Source organism: Apaloderma vittatum, unplaced genomic scaffold (genome assembly GCF_000703405.1).
Source record: "Apaloderma vittatum isolate BGI_N311 unplaced genomic scaffold, ASM70340v1 scaffold37008, whole genome shotgun sequence".
NCBI lineage: Eukaryota > Metazoa > Chordata > Aves > Trogoniformes > Trogonidae > Apaloderma > Apaloderma vittatum.
The window spans coordinates 1,211-14,510 of NW_009731927.1; the positions used below are offsets into that span (position 1 = coordinate 1,211).

A 13,300-nucleotide genomic window follows, 5' to 3' on the forward strand; every position below is an offset into this window, starting at 1 on the left:
CTACATCCAGTTGCAAGTAGAGGAACAGCAATTCACTTTATTATTTTAGAAGGACACAACAAACATACTCAAAGCTGGTTGTGCACTCTGTAGCCCCATCCCTGCAACAATTCCCAGCTCAGTTAGAGTGACACAGGCTGGCTGTGAGCAGCACCAACCCCCAGGACCACAACCCAACCCTTGCTACCTCTGCACTCTCACCTTGCCATCTTCGTGATAGACAAAGATGTTCCTTGTGCTATTGTCCTTCAAGTAAGTGATCTGCAGTCCGTGCGGGTTCCCAATTTTTGCAGGCTGGAAAGTCGCGTTTAGATGTTCAATCTTCATAATTGCTTTGGGTTCTTTTGCCTGGAAAACACAGCTGAGTGAGCAAACACCTGAAATTTGGCTTTCAAAACAGAAAGCAGTTCACTTGGTCAGGAAGAAACCCCTGATTGAGGCCATTAGCTAAAAAAACCTGACTCCCAGCCCACAAAATTGCCCGATGACAAGATATCAGTGACTTTGCTCAGGCATCAATGAGTGCTTTCTGCCAGGCTGGAAAAAAAATCTCGTTTTCCTGCAGTATTCAGCAGAGTTCAAGGGGAGAAAGGTTTCAGCCCAGAAACAAGGTGAACAGGCCAAGTCTTACGATAGGAGGTTGTGCTATAAAGACAAGCATCTTCGCAGTGCCTCGTGTCTCAGTCTCTGTTCAACTGTCTCCTGACCCCTAGAGCTCCTCCAGCCTCTTTACCCCATGATAGATGACCAGCATTTACACCAGGATGAGCACTATTGAAGAAGAAAGAAAATACACAGACTGCTAACTAACAGGCCAGGGGGCTTTTTCTGCATCTCAAGCACCCACAGCCCATTCATCCGTGCCCAGCACGATGGAGGATTATCCCCCTTGCAAACTTCAGACCGGGTGCTAGGTTAGCACAGGGCACCATGACCACGGCCCCACCAATCCCATCCCCACCATGAGCCTTCCAAACTGGGAACTTTCTTCTCAGAGGGACAAATATATACCTTACAGCCCACCTCTGGGGTGGCTTGGCCCAACGGTGAGCCTGGCTTGGACTCTCCCAGGCACTAATCCCACCTGCACTCTCTGTGGCTCGTCACTTGAACTTCGTAGTACGGTTCATCTTCCTACAAAACATCTCTAGATGTTTACCACCTTTTTAGGACTGCACTAAGAAGTGAACTAGCAAGCATGAATAAAACAGCCCAAAAAATAAAGATTAGACTTCTGGTAACACCAGATTTAGGGCACAGCCATGGGTCAGGAGAAGGTCGTGCAGTGGTGTCTGGGTGCCCAGCACCATGAGGAAGTCCCTGAGCTGGTGGAGATGCTAGAACTGCGCTGGGAAATTGGGGACTTGCCATGGACACACTGACATCACAGTGACCATGGCAGGGAAACCCCAGCAAAGAGGACACATCTGGATAGTGCTGTTCCCACCATGGCTACAGCCAACGAGCAAAGCAGCTTTAAACTACAGGAGCAGTCAACGGCAACTGAATGGTGGCTGCTGGGACTTTCACTTCTCCCTTGGTCATGACTGGCTCTCTCCTGTCCACAAGATGCAATTGCATCACACCACGCTAAGCTGAAGGAGCAGACGGTGCTATTGAAACCACCCACCAGATGTAAAGAAGCATGGATGGAGGCTCCCCTCCTCCACACAGCGTGGCTCATCGTGACATCACGATTGCATCATCTCCTTCAGAAGATGGGCCGGTGGTTCGGCCTGGGCTGCTCTCAGCTACAACGTCCAGGAGAGACTCAACAGTCAAAGAAAACACCTTGGCTCGCTCCGTTACGTGGCACAGAACAGCAGAGAGTCTATCCATTCATCACAAAAGCAATTTTCATGGTAATAGCTCCATTTCTCACTTAGAATAAATGAAATGTGCTCCAGGGAAAAAGATAAATGCTTCCACCACTTGACACTGGAACAGAAAACCTGGGGGCTTTTCCTCTGGACTGCTTGCCATGCCATGGAGAGGTTTCAGACCCCAGTGACCGCTGTGAGGTGGTGATACCTTCATCAGAAGCCAACCATAAATATGAAGCCCATGTCAGCTGAATGATGCAGAGCCACAGTTGATAAAAACTCCTCCGTTGGCAGTTTAAGACAAGCCTTATTGATTTAACAGAGCAGGAAAAAAACCAGTTAGGGTGTTTTGTTGTGGTGGTGGACCAAGAGCAAAACTTACTAAAAACTGCAGTTAGCTGTACCTGGCAGCCTTGTCCTGGAGCAGTCAGGGACTCAATGCTTATAAAAACTGTAAAACTATAAATAAAATGGTGGCCTGCAAATCACTTGTTCAACGATACTCTTACAGTTGCAATCCCCTATCTGCCTACAGCAACCCCAGGTACTCACATCATTTTTGTTGAAGTATTTCAGTGCACCTTCTCTCTCCGATAGCACGAATTTGCGGCTTAAGAATTGCCCGTTGTCGCGTCCTCTCTTCCACAGAAATCCTTCTCGGTACCCTGCAGCAGAAAGCAATGGCTGAGAAGCAAGGATAAAACGCTGTATTTAAGAAGAAGAGATAGGGTGAAGAAAAGGAGAAAAGCTTCGACTGCAAAACCAAGCAGACCAAGTGTGTGGCTGGATTGCTCAAGACATGAGTGAAACACGTCTTCTCCTTCAGACTTGCCCTTTTCCAACAGGTTGTGCTTCAGATATCTCTGCTCTGACATGGTGATTGTGCAGGCAAAAGGAGATTTCTGCCATGCATCCCATACAAATCAAGACTTGAGGAGCAAGGCTGTGTCCCTGCCACAGCTGCTGGAGCCAGGGATGCTGCTTGCTCAATAAGTAGCACTTTTGGAGCAAGGGAAAGACAGGCAAGATCCATCCTCCAGTGCTGATGCTGCTAAAAAGTGAAAAACGGGGTGTGCACCTGCAGGGGAAGTGGTTCAGGGCAGATGGCTGTATAGGAGTAAGCTTCAAATACATTTTTCACATAGGAAAAGGGGAAAACACTTGCAGTTCTTCCCACTGACTTGAAGGCACTTCAGCTCAGAAAGCCGCTGAGTCAGGCTCAGCATCCTCTCGCCTCAGAGTGGGTCCCTCCTGCCCACGGGCACCCCGGCTGGCCAGCCCGGCCCTCTTCTCCCTCCCTGGAGAGCAGCCCCAAGGGTGGATTTGCTGCTCAGGCTCTCAAAAGAACCAGAAAGGAAGAAGGAAGAATCTAAAAACCATGACTTCTCAAATCAGAAGGGCAATTACAGCTGATCACAGCCAGCATCTCCTGCAGAAGCCACAATGCCCAACTTATCTCACAAGTTTAATCGATGCCCTTATTTTAAATGCTTCAGAACAACGAAACTGCAAAAACTGTCCAATACCAGTTTTGTGAATATCAACATAACACTTTGATTATTTAAGATGTATAATTATACAAAAGTTCCACCGAAAAAGTGTTCCCTTGCTCTCTTAGTTTGACCCCTTTTGACTTTTATTATTGGCTTTCGTGAGCTATGATTTTAGATATAATTAAAATCATATCTATAGATATAATTATCTATATCTCTATATAAATACAGATGGATATAGATGCATTTTTGTTATAGATATAATAAAAAACGGTATGTTTTGTACGAACTTCGAAGTAAGCAGCTTAACTTTTTTTTTATATATGCCAAGTGGCATATTAAAGCCTCTCCTTCACCTGCCTGCTACAAACCAGTGGATGTGCAGAAATTCCTCATTCAACCCACTTTTCACTTGCCCATCCTGATACAGGACTCACTTAAAAGATAGATGAAAAGATGCAGAAAAATCCCTCAATCAGCTCATCAACACTGACTCTAAGTGATAAAAAGTCTGAAGCTTTTTCTCTCATCTACCCATCCAGCTTAAGAGAGACTTCCCTGAAGCCATGAGCAGAACCAGCTAGTTCAGTCCCTCAGTTCCATCAGTTCAACCCTATCCCAACTGTGGGCTTGCTACGTACTTTTTTTAGTGAAAAGACACACCTAAGCCCTCGGAGGGCACTTGCAGTGTCAGAAAGAAGAATGCAAAAACGCTACGCACCCTACAGCGGCTGTATGTGATGGAGCTGAATAGGAAAAATGTCTCTCAGACAGGACACAGAGAGACAGTAGGTGATGCCTGGCTGATACATTTATAAAATGTGAGATTTGTGTAATGCGAGGCTGAGATGCTGCCGCGGCTCTGACGGCTTGCACTTATCGACTGCTCTCTGCTGTTATCCCTTCCCATAGTTCACATGCTGCCTCTTCCCAGATCCATCACCTCTGCAAAAGAGCTTCTGGCTGCTCCGACAAAGCCAGCTGCTAAATTCACTGTACTTCAGTACAGATTTACATAAAACCTTTGTTTGCTTCTTTTTTTTTTTTTTCCTTTTCTTTCTTTCTTCCTTCCTTCCTCCAGGGATGCGTCCTCAGTAGTTGTTCCTCTGCTCTGCCCAAACCTGCTGCCTGCACCCCTGTCAACACCCATCAGTGCAAAATACCACGAACCGGACTTGAACCCAACATGAACCTATCCAGGTTCCCCAGGCAAACAGTATGTCAGCAAGACGTGTCCTCAACGGCCTGAGCTAAAGGATTGTGAAAACAGCTAGAGAAGGTGTCGAGAAAAAAACTCCAGGAGGCTGAACAGGAAACAGCTCTCAGACCGGAGGGCATCCGAGTTGGAGAACTAAACCATCTCTTCCTCATCTCCGTGGGGTTACACGGCCTCAGCAACAGCTTCGTATCTGGAGGTGTCTGGCCAAATTCAGATCTTCATGAGCGCTGTTCTGCTTACGTTGAAGCTAAATGACCGCTAGCCCTGCAACACGGGCTGATGGCTGGTGTGGGACCATGCAGCATCGTGTTGCCAACACGCTCGCTTCCTCTCCCGAGGAGCAGAACGAGGGACGTCATCATCCCACTCGATCTCCAGCACCCAACTGTGACTGTGGAGAGGACTACCTGGGGAAGACCTGCTGGACACCACCTGCAGGCACCCTTTAGAAATACCACTCTCACGTTGCTAACACTGCTGCTGCCTGGTCATCAAGTTTTCGGCATCACTTCAGCCACCCACCAAGAAGAAAAACCAACCGCTTGCTTCTGCCAGCTATTCTGGCACAACCACGTGATGCTTGCAAAAAACCCACCAAGCAGTTGTGACAAAGTTAGCCAACAAAGGCACGTAACATAACCTGAAATCACACAGCCCAAATGGGCATTTCTGACCCGTTACGTAGTTTCCAAGGTAAAATGAGGAACTGATATTTTCACACTCACTTCATCACCTCCCATAAAACTCTGCAGGGCAAAGAAAACAGGGTCACCATGACGGTTGCTTGAGAAGAAGACACTGCATGGCCTTGTGTCAGCTCTACTGAGCCGGTGGCTGGAGCTCCACCAAGCCAGGCATCCAAAACTGGCAAGTCCCGCTGGCTGCTTGAGTACAGCCCAGCTTTCTCACTAGCCAAGAGGCTGTAGAAGAAGCAAAGGAGATGATTTTCTATCAAGACAATCTGACGTAGACACCATCTTTCCATCTGACTTACAGCAGCAATTTGTTCAAGTTCCCCATTTTTTAAGAAGAGGGACATTGCTACTTCCCTACTTCAGAAAGCTGTTACGGTGCTTAGTTAATGGTGAGGTTTTGGTTTCTGAGAATGTGGATTATAGGAAGTACCCAAAATTACTCTTTCAGTTTCAGTCTTTGTTCCCAGAGAAGAAAAATCCTCCTGCAAGGAGGACAATCAGATCCAGCTTGAAGATAAAAAAGAAAATACATGCATGGACTTTGCTTTCTGTCATCTGAAGTAAAGCATTATACAAAGATGGAATAAAGCCACATCTGCTCTTCAGTTTCTTTGGTGCTTTATTTGCAGTTTCACCTGGGAAGAGGTGAACTGCTCATTTCCACGATGTTTCTAGGACTGTAGTAAAACCAGGTCTGGTCCAAGGCTTTTAGGAGAAACATGTTAGTGTATCCCAAACCAAGCATAACAACAGAGCCAACACCAGACCTCAGCCCAAATGCATCGCTGTGTTGTTTCTTGCCTCCTTGTCTCACTACAAGACAAAGCATGGGAGGCTGAAATAGAAGAAAAAATTTACTTCTCTGTGTAATCCAAGAGGAATCCCATCTTCCCAGAACTCAGGAAGAAATTCTCCTATAGAGGTAGATTTTCTTTCCTCTAAGCAGTTAAAAGTGCCTTGACCCCAATTCAGCGCTCTAGAGAAGATTTAAATACAACTACATCACTTTGCTGCTAAAATTGCAGGGTATATATTGCCACTTCTCTGTATGTCAGAAGCTGCGTAGTCTGCTCTATTAACATTATAAGATGTTAATTAAAACAGAGTGGTGAATAGATACTTAATGGAGATGATGTGCCTGCTTTTCCTGCAAGGTTAAAGAATTGCATAATTATCTGGAGCAGTTGAGGGGCAAATCCCTGACACCCCACATCACTGCTGGCACCAGCATCACAACCTCCTTTTAAAACAGAGTCTGAGGGATGCTTCTTCTGAAACGAACCACCCTGTCCATAGTCAGAGGGCTGGATGGAGAAAGCAGTAATTCTAAGGTTTCCCTATGGACTGGACTTTGAATAGCATTTTCAAAAAGAACTGTTTGGCTGTGTCAGTGTAAAGTGTTTAGTTTGATCACTGTAAGCTCTAAGAATTCCTCCTGTAGCATTTGGACACCCCCGAAACAAGACATTTCAATGACTCCACGTTGAATTTTTTTAAGCATTTGCATCCCAAATCTTATGGAGTGTAAACACCACTGCCTGTCCAGAGGCAAACCCACCGTCCCCATACGTAAGGTAAACACTGTCAGGTTGATCAGACAACTCAGAGCTTGTAGTCAAGGCTGCAACCACTCCTCTGCTCCACCACACAGCACCAGCAGCTTGGTAGTTTGTTTTTGCCTTTTTTCCCCATCTGCAGCTGTGCTGAGGAGCTTATAAACTTTCCTGAAAATAATTCTGCAGTCATCTCTGGATAAATATGCTTCCTGCTGGCTACATGTTCAGCAGTGCAGACACAGCACATTGGAAATGTCAGCATCCACACATGTAGGAGCAGGAGCCAGAGGGGACCCTGGGGCAGGCTGACGAGATGGGCACCTCTCTTCAGATGTTTTCCTGCCCGGACCAGGTGAGAAGCCACCAAGAGCCGCTGCTGCTCAAGGACAGCTCAGCGTGCTAAACTGTGGAAATGAAAGCCTCGGCAAGGAGCAAAAGAGAATGTGTTTATTGATCTCACAAATCAGTCTCTGCCCCTAGAAGGTCACCTGGGACACCTAATGTAAGGGTGGGTGCCTGGCATGTCTCACATCACACTCTCCACAGGTGTGAGGACGGAGTGATCTCCCTTCATCCCCCTTAAGACAACTCCTTATCCCTCTCTAAGGTAACACATCCTCATCACACCTCACCCAGTCTGGAAAAGGAGCCCAAACCCCCCCATGTGCCTGCACCCTGACACCAACCATTTTCTCATGCACACATATTTTTAGAAACAAGAATTTCCCAGCTCTTAATCAATCAGTCATCTCTTAATCAGCACTTGGCATCTAAATTACCTTTCCTAAGGGCCATTTTGCAGAGAAGGGTTTTCTGTTGCCATCCAGTCAGCCTCTGCTGCCTTCCAGGAGCTCATAAAACAATTATTGTCCCGCTGCCTTGTAGCACCTCAGCTACTGATGCAAGCAGCTGATTAGATTGATTGCTTCCACAATACCCAATTAACCCACTCACTCTGCCAATGACTGACTTAGTCAAAGGCAATTAGCTCTTGAATGGCTACATCAGACAGAAAGCCAAGATTTAGTAGATTATTTAGATAACACCTTACAGACATCTCCTTGGTCTTCTAAGAGAAAACATCACCATTAATGCTCAACTCAGAGCTGGAAGTAGCTGAAACCTGAAGTTGGTGGTTTTAGGTGGCACAGAAAACACAAGGGAGTAGGAACACATGCATTTCCTTTACCGATAAAGGGAACAACACCACATGCTACTCCTAAGGGGAACTTGAAAAGCATTGATGTTCCCCTTTTGCCCCTCTTCTGGAGCACTGACCAGTTGGACAGACTTCAGCAACCAACTGTCATGAAATGACAACTTTTGTCTCTGACAGCTCTAGTCAGTCAATCCTGGAGTGCTGGGAGTACAAGGCTGTCTCCCATTACCAATCCTCCAAGCAAAGTCAAACGTGTTTTACAAAACCATCTTCAGTACTGATGTCTTGCAAGGCACCTTCTCCCACAACAGAAAATAACCACCCCCAATAGACTGGATTTGGAAGTAGTACCATGGTTCTGAAGAAATATATGTGTAAGTGCCCTCAGTGACTGTTTTTCCTCTAGACAAATCACCCCAAACTGGCACAGTCAAGACAAAGTGTCACTATGGAAAGGTCAAGGAGACCAATACATGTCACCTAAAACAAAGGACAGAGACTATTTTAAATCATGTGTAGGTCAACTTCAAGGTTGAAGCCAAGCTTGGAAAAAAACCTCTCCAGATCACTGCAAAAATATGTTGTCATCTTGCTTCATCTTGAGCAACAAAGCCTTTGAAATGGAGAAAGTTGTTTGTTCAGCTACCCAGCTGCTGGGATCAATAGGTGAAACAGAGCCAAATACATTGTCTCTATGGAAAAAACATTGGGCTGAGCTCATTAACACATCAAGATTCTGAGGCTGATGGAAAGAAGATGAGTTCTGTCCCCATACATAGGCATGTGGTATTTAAATGCAAGGTTGGTTCCTGGGTTTCCAGTCCTTTTTAATGTCATCGTGAATACACTTGCATTGCTGGCTCACAGCTGAAAATCCAAATTGCTTCTAAGCAAAGCCCCAATAATAAAGCTGAAATCCATTAAGCCTGTGATGTTTGCCACTATTTAAATCTGATTAAAATCGTACATGACACCGTTAAGCCTAACAGTCAGAAAACACTCCCGTCAAGTCTGATGTTTCCCCATGTAATCCAGACCCCCCTTCTTTCACCAGGTTGTCAGCTAAAAGGAACCATAATAAGAGATCATGTACCTAATCCAGCCTCCTAAGCTGTTTTTAACTGATTTCTTTAATCACGTGTTGTGATTCCCGATGGAGTAGCTCTCAGGTGACAAAGACGTTAATACAGTCATTCATACTCCCAGAAGGTATCTCGCATGGGATCAAGTTGCCCCTTGCACCGACTGAGCACAGGAGAAATGAGCGACCAGAGGTGTCTCCAAAGAGCACAGGGAAGCTGCCAGCAGGATGAAAGGTGGGCAATCAAGACAGCAAGAGGTGAAAGCCTCTGGGCAGGCGACTGCAAGGAAAAGTGGTGGAAAGGACACTCACTGGTGAAAAAACTCCTTTTAGTAGAGTGATTTGTGATTTCTCAGGGAGCACTCACCTCCCCTGAAAACATCATGTGGCAACAAATATCATGAGAAAACACCAAAATATACAATTCCCAAATTTTCACTTGACCACTGCAGGTGTATCAAATTTGTTATCCATCATAAAGAACAGAGCCACATCCTCCCTCTTATCAGTTTATCTTATAATTGACCATCAATACAGTACAACTTCCACAGTAACTTAATTATTGAGCAAGTGTTTACATATTAAAGATAAGACAAGAGCTGGCTGCTGCAGAGCAATTCGATTGTATCTGCTGGGAGACATTAAAACCCTCTGCAACAGAAAATGTCCTTACTGGAAGTCTTGTGCTTGCATTACTGAGAATTGAATGTGGAATCTAATTTTACTTGGAAATCAAATGCTTCCTCTTCGACTGGCATCCCCACACGCCCACCTGGGAGCTGCTGGCTGCTCAGAGCAAAAAACCCAGTTACAGGTAAATAACCTTCAGGTTTTTGTCTCTTGAAGTCAGTCTTTCATTATAAAAAGGCAGATGAAAGCTGAGAGGTTTCCAGTGTGATGCTCATTCCATTTACTGGCACTGAACGCACTCGAAGCTTGATTTAGCTGGAAAGCTGGGCAAGAAAACACTTAAGGACAGGCACGCAGCCATAGTAACATCCGTAGAGCAGTGCATTGCCAGAAGCTGAAGTTTGAGAGCAAAACTAACCCCAAACCAGATGTCAGGTTCCTCCTTGGGCAAGACACAAATACCCCAAAAAGTCCTCGCTGCAGCCACTGCTAGTTACCTGCACAAAAGCCACATGGGAAGATGTACTGCAGCTTTATCACTCCACACCCAGAGGAACTGCTGCCACCGCCCCACACCCACCACCCCTGCCCACACACAGAGCTGGTCCTGCCTGGACCTCCACAAAGCAAGGGAGAATCCACCTACAGCCTCGCATGCAACCCCAATGGCTTTTATACAGAAAGCAAAGAGGCTGAGACACTGCCAGACTTGGGAAGGAGGAGCCTTGACACCCTCAACACGCACCGCAGATGGGCGACGCCAACCTGCGTGCTGCTGAGGCTTCAGCTTGAAACGACTGCCAAGTACCAGGAACCACCCGAAGGTCTGGACTTCATACAGACAGGCTGCAGAGCCTCAAACCACAGCTATGGGATCAGGCTAGAATATACTCCAAGCCCTGAATAATTTTAGATGGGTTCCTTACCCAGACCAGTAAATAAAAATCTCAGCCTGGGCAACTGCTCACATAGATCAATCCAAGCAAGGATCAGATTAATTTAATCCCCCAATAGAACTTTATAGAAGTCAGCAAAGAAGTTCACCGCCAACTTCAGGTGGGTTTAGGACCCTTTTTCCAGGGCATCCCAGAATAAAGCATTCCCCCCACGTAGGAACATTGCCGTGCAACCATAAATCACGGAAACTCATCCTCGCATGCACATAACATTCCTCTTTGTTTGCTTTGAAGAGAAATCCAAATGGCTTCGAGCACATCTGCTGCAGCGCTAACGGCTCCTGATCATCTATTATTGAGTGTTCGACACATTTACAGTCAAAGCTGGAAGGGAATGGAGAGTATTTTAATTTAGGACTCGTTCCTTTCCTGGCAGCTGGTTTTATAGCTGTCCCAGAAATGAGCTCGTATAGGATGCTCCAGCAGCTGTGGTATCGAGGGAGAGGCACTCAGCAGCACAACCACAACCTCCAGGTTGCACAAAGACATCTGCACACCTTGGTTTTCCTAAAACCATCAACCCTCCATTCCTTGGAGCAGCACAATCTCACTTAAAGAATTCCTGTAATTATATATTTCAAGGCTAAATTCTGTAACTGTTGGTTACTGATGTTCCACATAACCCCTTCCCTGGCTCATCAAGGTAGCTGCTGTGCCTGCACCTCAACCACAGCAATATTTTTAAAAACCAGCCCTACTTAGGGGCAGGCACCTCCCAGTCTGATTTCACTGGAGGAGGTTGGGTGTGGACAACTACTGCTGATTTCTCTGCTGCATCAGAAATTTCAAGGTGAAAACTCAGGTGAGCTACTATAGGGAGAAAATGCAGATGTAGACAGGGTAGTGTCAGTCAGAAAGAAGCATCAGCCAGCACTCACGCTTCTTGGTTGAGGTTGACCTAAGTTCCAAGTAGCTCTTTGTCAAACTTCAGAAAAAAACATGACCCCGCTCTGGAAAAATATTCTTTATCCGGTGAGAGACAGAAACTGCCCAGACCTGCGCAGGTCTCCAATGCAAAATGGATCTTTCTTCAACAGAAATTTAATAAAGCTAGGACGAATTGCCACAAAATCACTCTTCGCATGTACTTTGTCGTCATGTTGCTTCCTAGTCTCTCTCATTAGCACAAGAAAGATGCCCCAGCCTTTCAGTCCGGTGTCACTACACAAGGCGCATGAATGCACACAGTATAAAAACACAGAAACACTGGGAGATCCAAGACACTGAGAACTACCTTCATACACTATCAGAAATAGAAAGGAATAGTTCCCCTATTCTTTGCCTAAATGCTTGTTATTAAAAACATGGAGAACCAGCCTGATACTTCTCTTTAGCTCTTTCCAATTAGTCTAGATCCATTTATTGACTGCAAAACCCCAAGGTTACAGGGACAGGCAGCCTGAGCAAAGTCAAAATACAGTATTTCAAGTTGGTCGACATCAAACAGGGTAAGCTCAAGGACAGGAGTGACTCATGTGCATCATAACTGGGGTGTTTCACACACATACTGATCTTAGAGCCTTTACTCACCGGGTGGACTGATGCTCCCAGGGAACACCGACAGCTCTGGGCATCTCCAGGGGAGCATCCAGAGCGCATCCCCAAACACAGGCAGTGCATTCAGCTGCCAAGGGAATCCAGGAGCTGGAGGGTCTCAGACCACGAGCCCATGAGAAACTGTACAAGTTCAGCAAACAAAACTGACCTCAGATTGACCACAAACTAAACACTTTTGGTTTGAGAAATGTAAATATTTCTGTTAAGGATGATGCAAAATGAAACGAGGTTTCTTAGGTATGCTTTTCTGAGGGGAAAACCATAACCAAACATTTTGCACAAAGTGCTTAGGTAGAGAAACAAAAGACTAAACCCCAACTACTTAAAATTCCACAGGCCAGCCTTTTCCCCTTTCGGTAAGGCTCACTCCCATGCCACCTCACTTCCCCAGCAACCAGCATCGCTGCTGCTTTAATTTCTGCACGAGAGCTGCTGCTCTTTGGCTAATTATAGAAGCTTGGATCAGAGCTATGCTGAACACAGCTTGACAGAACCAGCTGTTAAAATTACAGCTGGATCCTAAACTAGCTGTGACATCCAGCTTCAGCTTGCAGTGGTGCTACTCCCTCCCCGGAGCCGTCTGCCAATGCCTGGCTTGGCCGACTGCTCCTCCTCCTCCAATGCTCCAGCTCAGACCCATAGGTCCATCACCTCCAATTTTTGGCTGCCTAAGTGCTTTTCTGCTTTAGGGGAGATGAAGACATCAGTGAATTTAGCTGCTGTAGGAAGAAAAACATCTAGCAACAATATCTCTAAGGCCCATCCCCACCCCATCACTTCATCACCGCAACGCTCATGAATTTCCTGGAGAGCATAACAGCAGTCGCCGACCTCTTGCCACAGCCCAGAGACACAGAAAAATAAAGTGCACCAAAGTTATCTCTGAAAGAAAAGCTTTTGCATCTGGAGCCTTTTCCTTTGCCTTCTGGTGGTGACTTTGTGTGGTGGCGCCTTAGCAAGGCTGGGTAATAGCACAGCACCTTCCCTTGATTTTAACAGAGCCTCGGGAAGCACCATTACTCCTTCAGAGCGGCTGCACCAAGTCTGATTTGGCACTTCCAAACGCTACTGGAAGGCTCTGCAAGGCTGCTCCAGTTCCTGGCCATCTGATGCCCATCCTGCTGAAAAGTC

General features: G+C 46.1%; 1 protein-coding gene across 1 annotated transcript in view; it reads right to left on the reverse strand.

Moving 5' to 3' along the window:
• Nucleotides 1-201: 201 nt before the first annotated feature.
• The window catches only part of LOC104278400 (arf-GAP with dual PH domain-containing protein 1-like), a gene marked incomplete at both ends in the record, with an annotated part of 36,239 nt that continues 23,140 nt past the window's right edge, over nucleotides 202-13,300 (reverse strand). Inside the window, 4 exons of the mRNA XM_009875357.1 lie at nucleotides 202-348; nucleotides 2,376-2,488; nucleotides 10,082-10,095; nucleotides 11,236-11,242. Of these exons, the coding sequence (XP_009873659.1) occupies nucleotides 202-348; nucleotides 2,376-2,488; nucleotides 10,082-10,095; nucleotides 11,236-11,242 (281 nt within the window). The remainder of the gene's footprint in view (nucleotides 349-2,375; nucleotides 2,489-10,081; nucleotides 10,096-11,235; nucleotides 11,243-13,300) is intronic.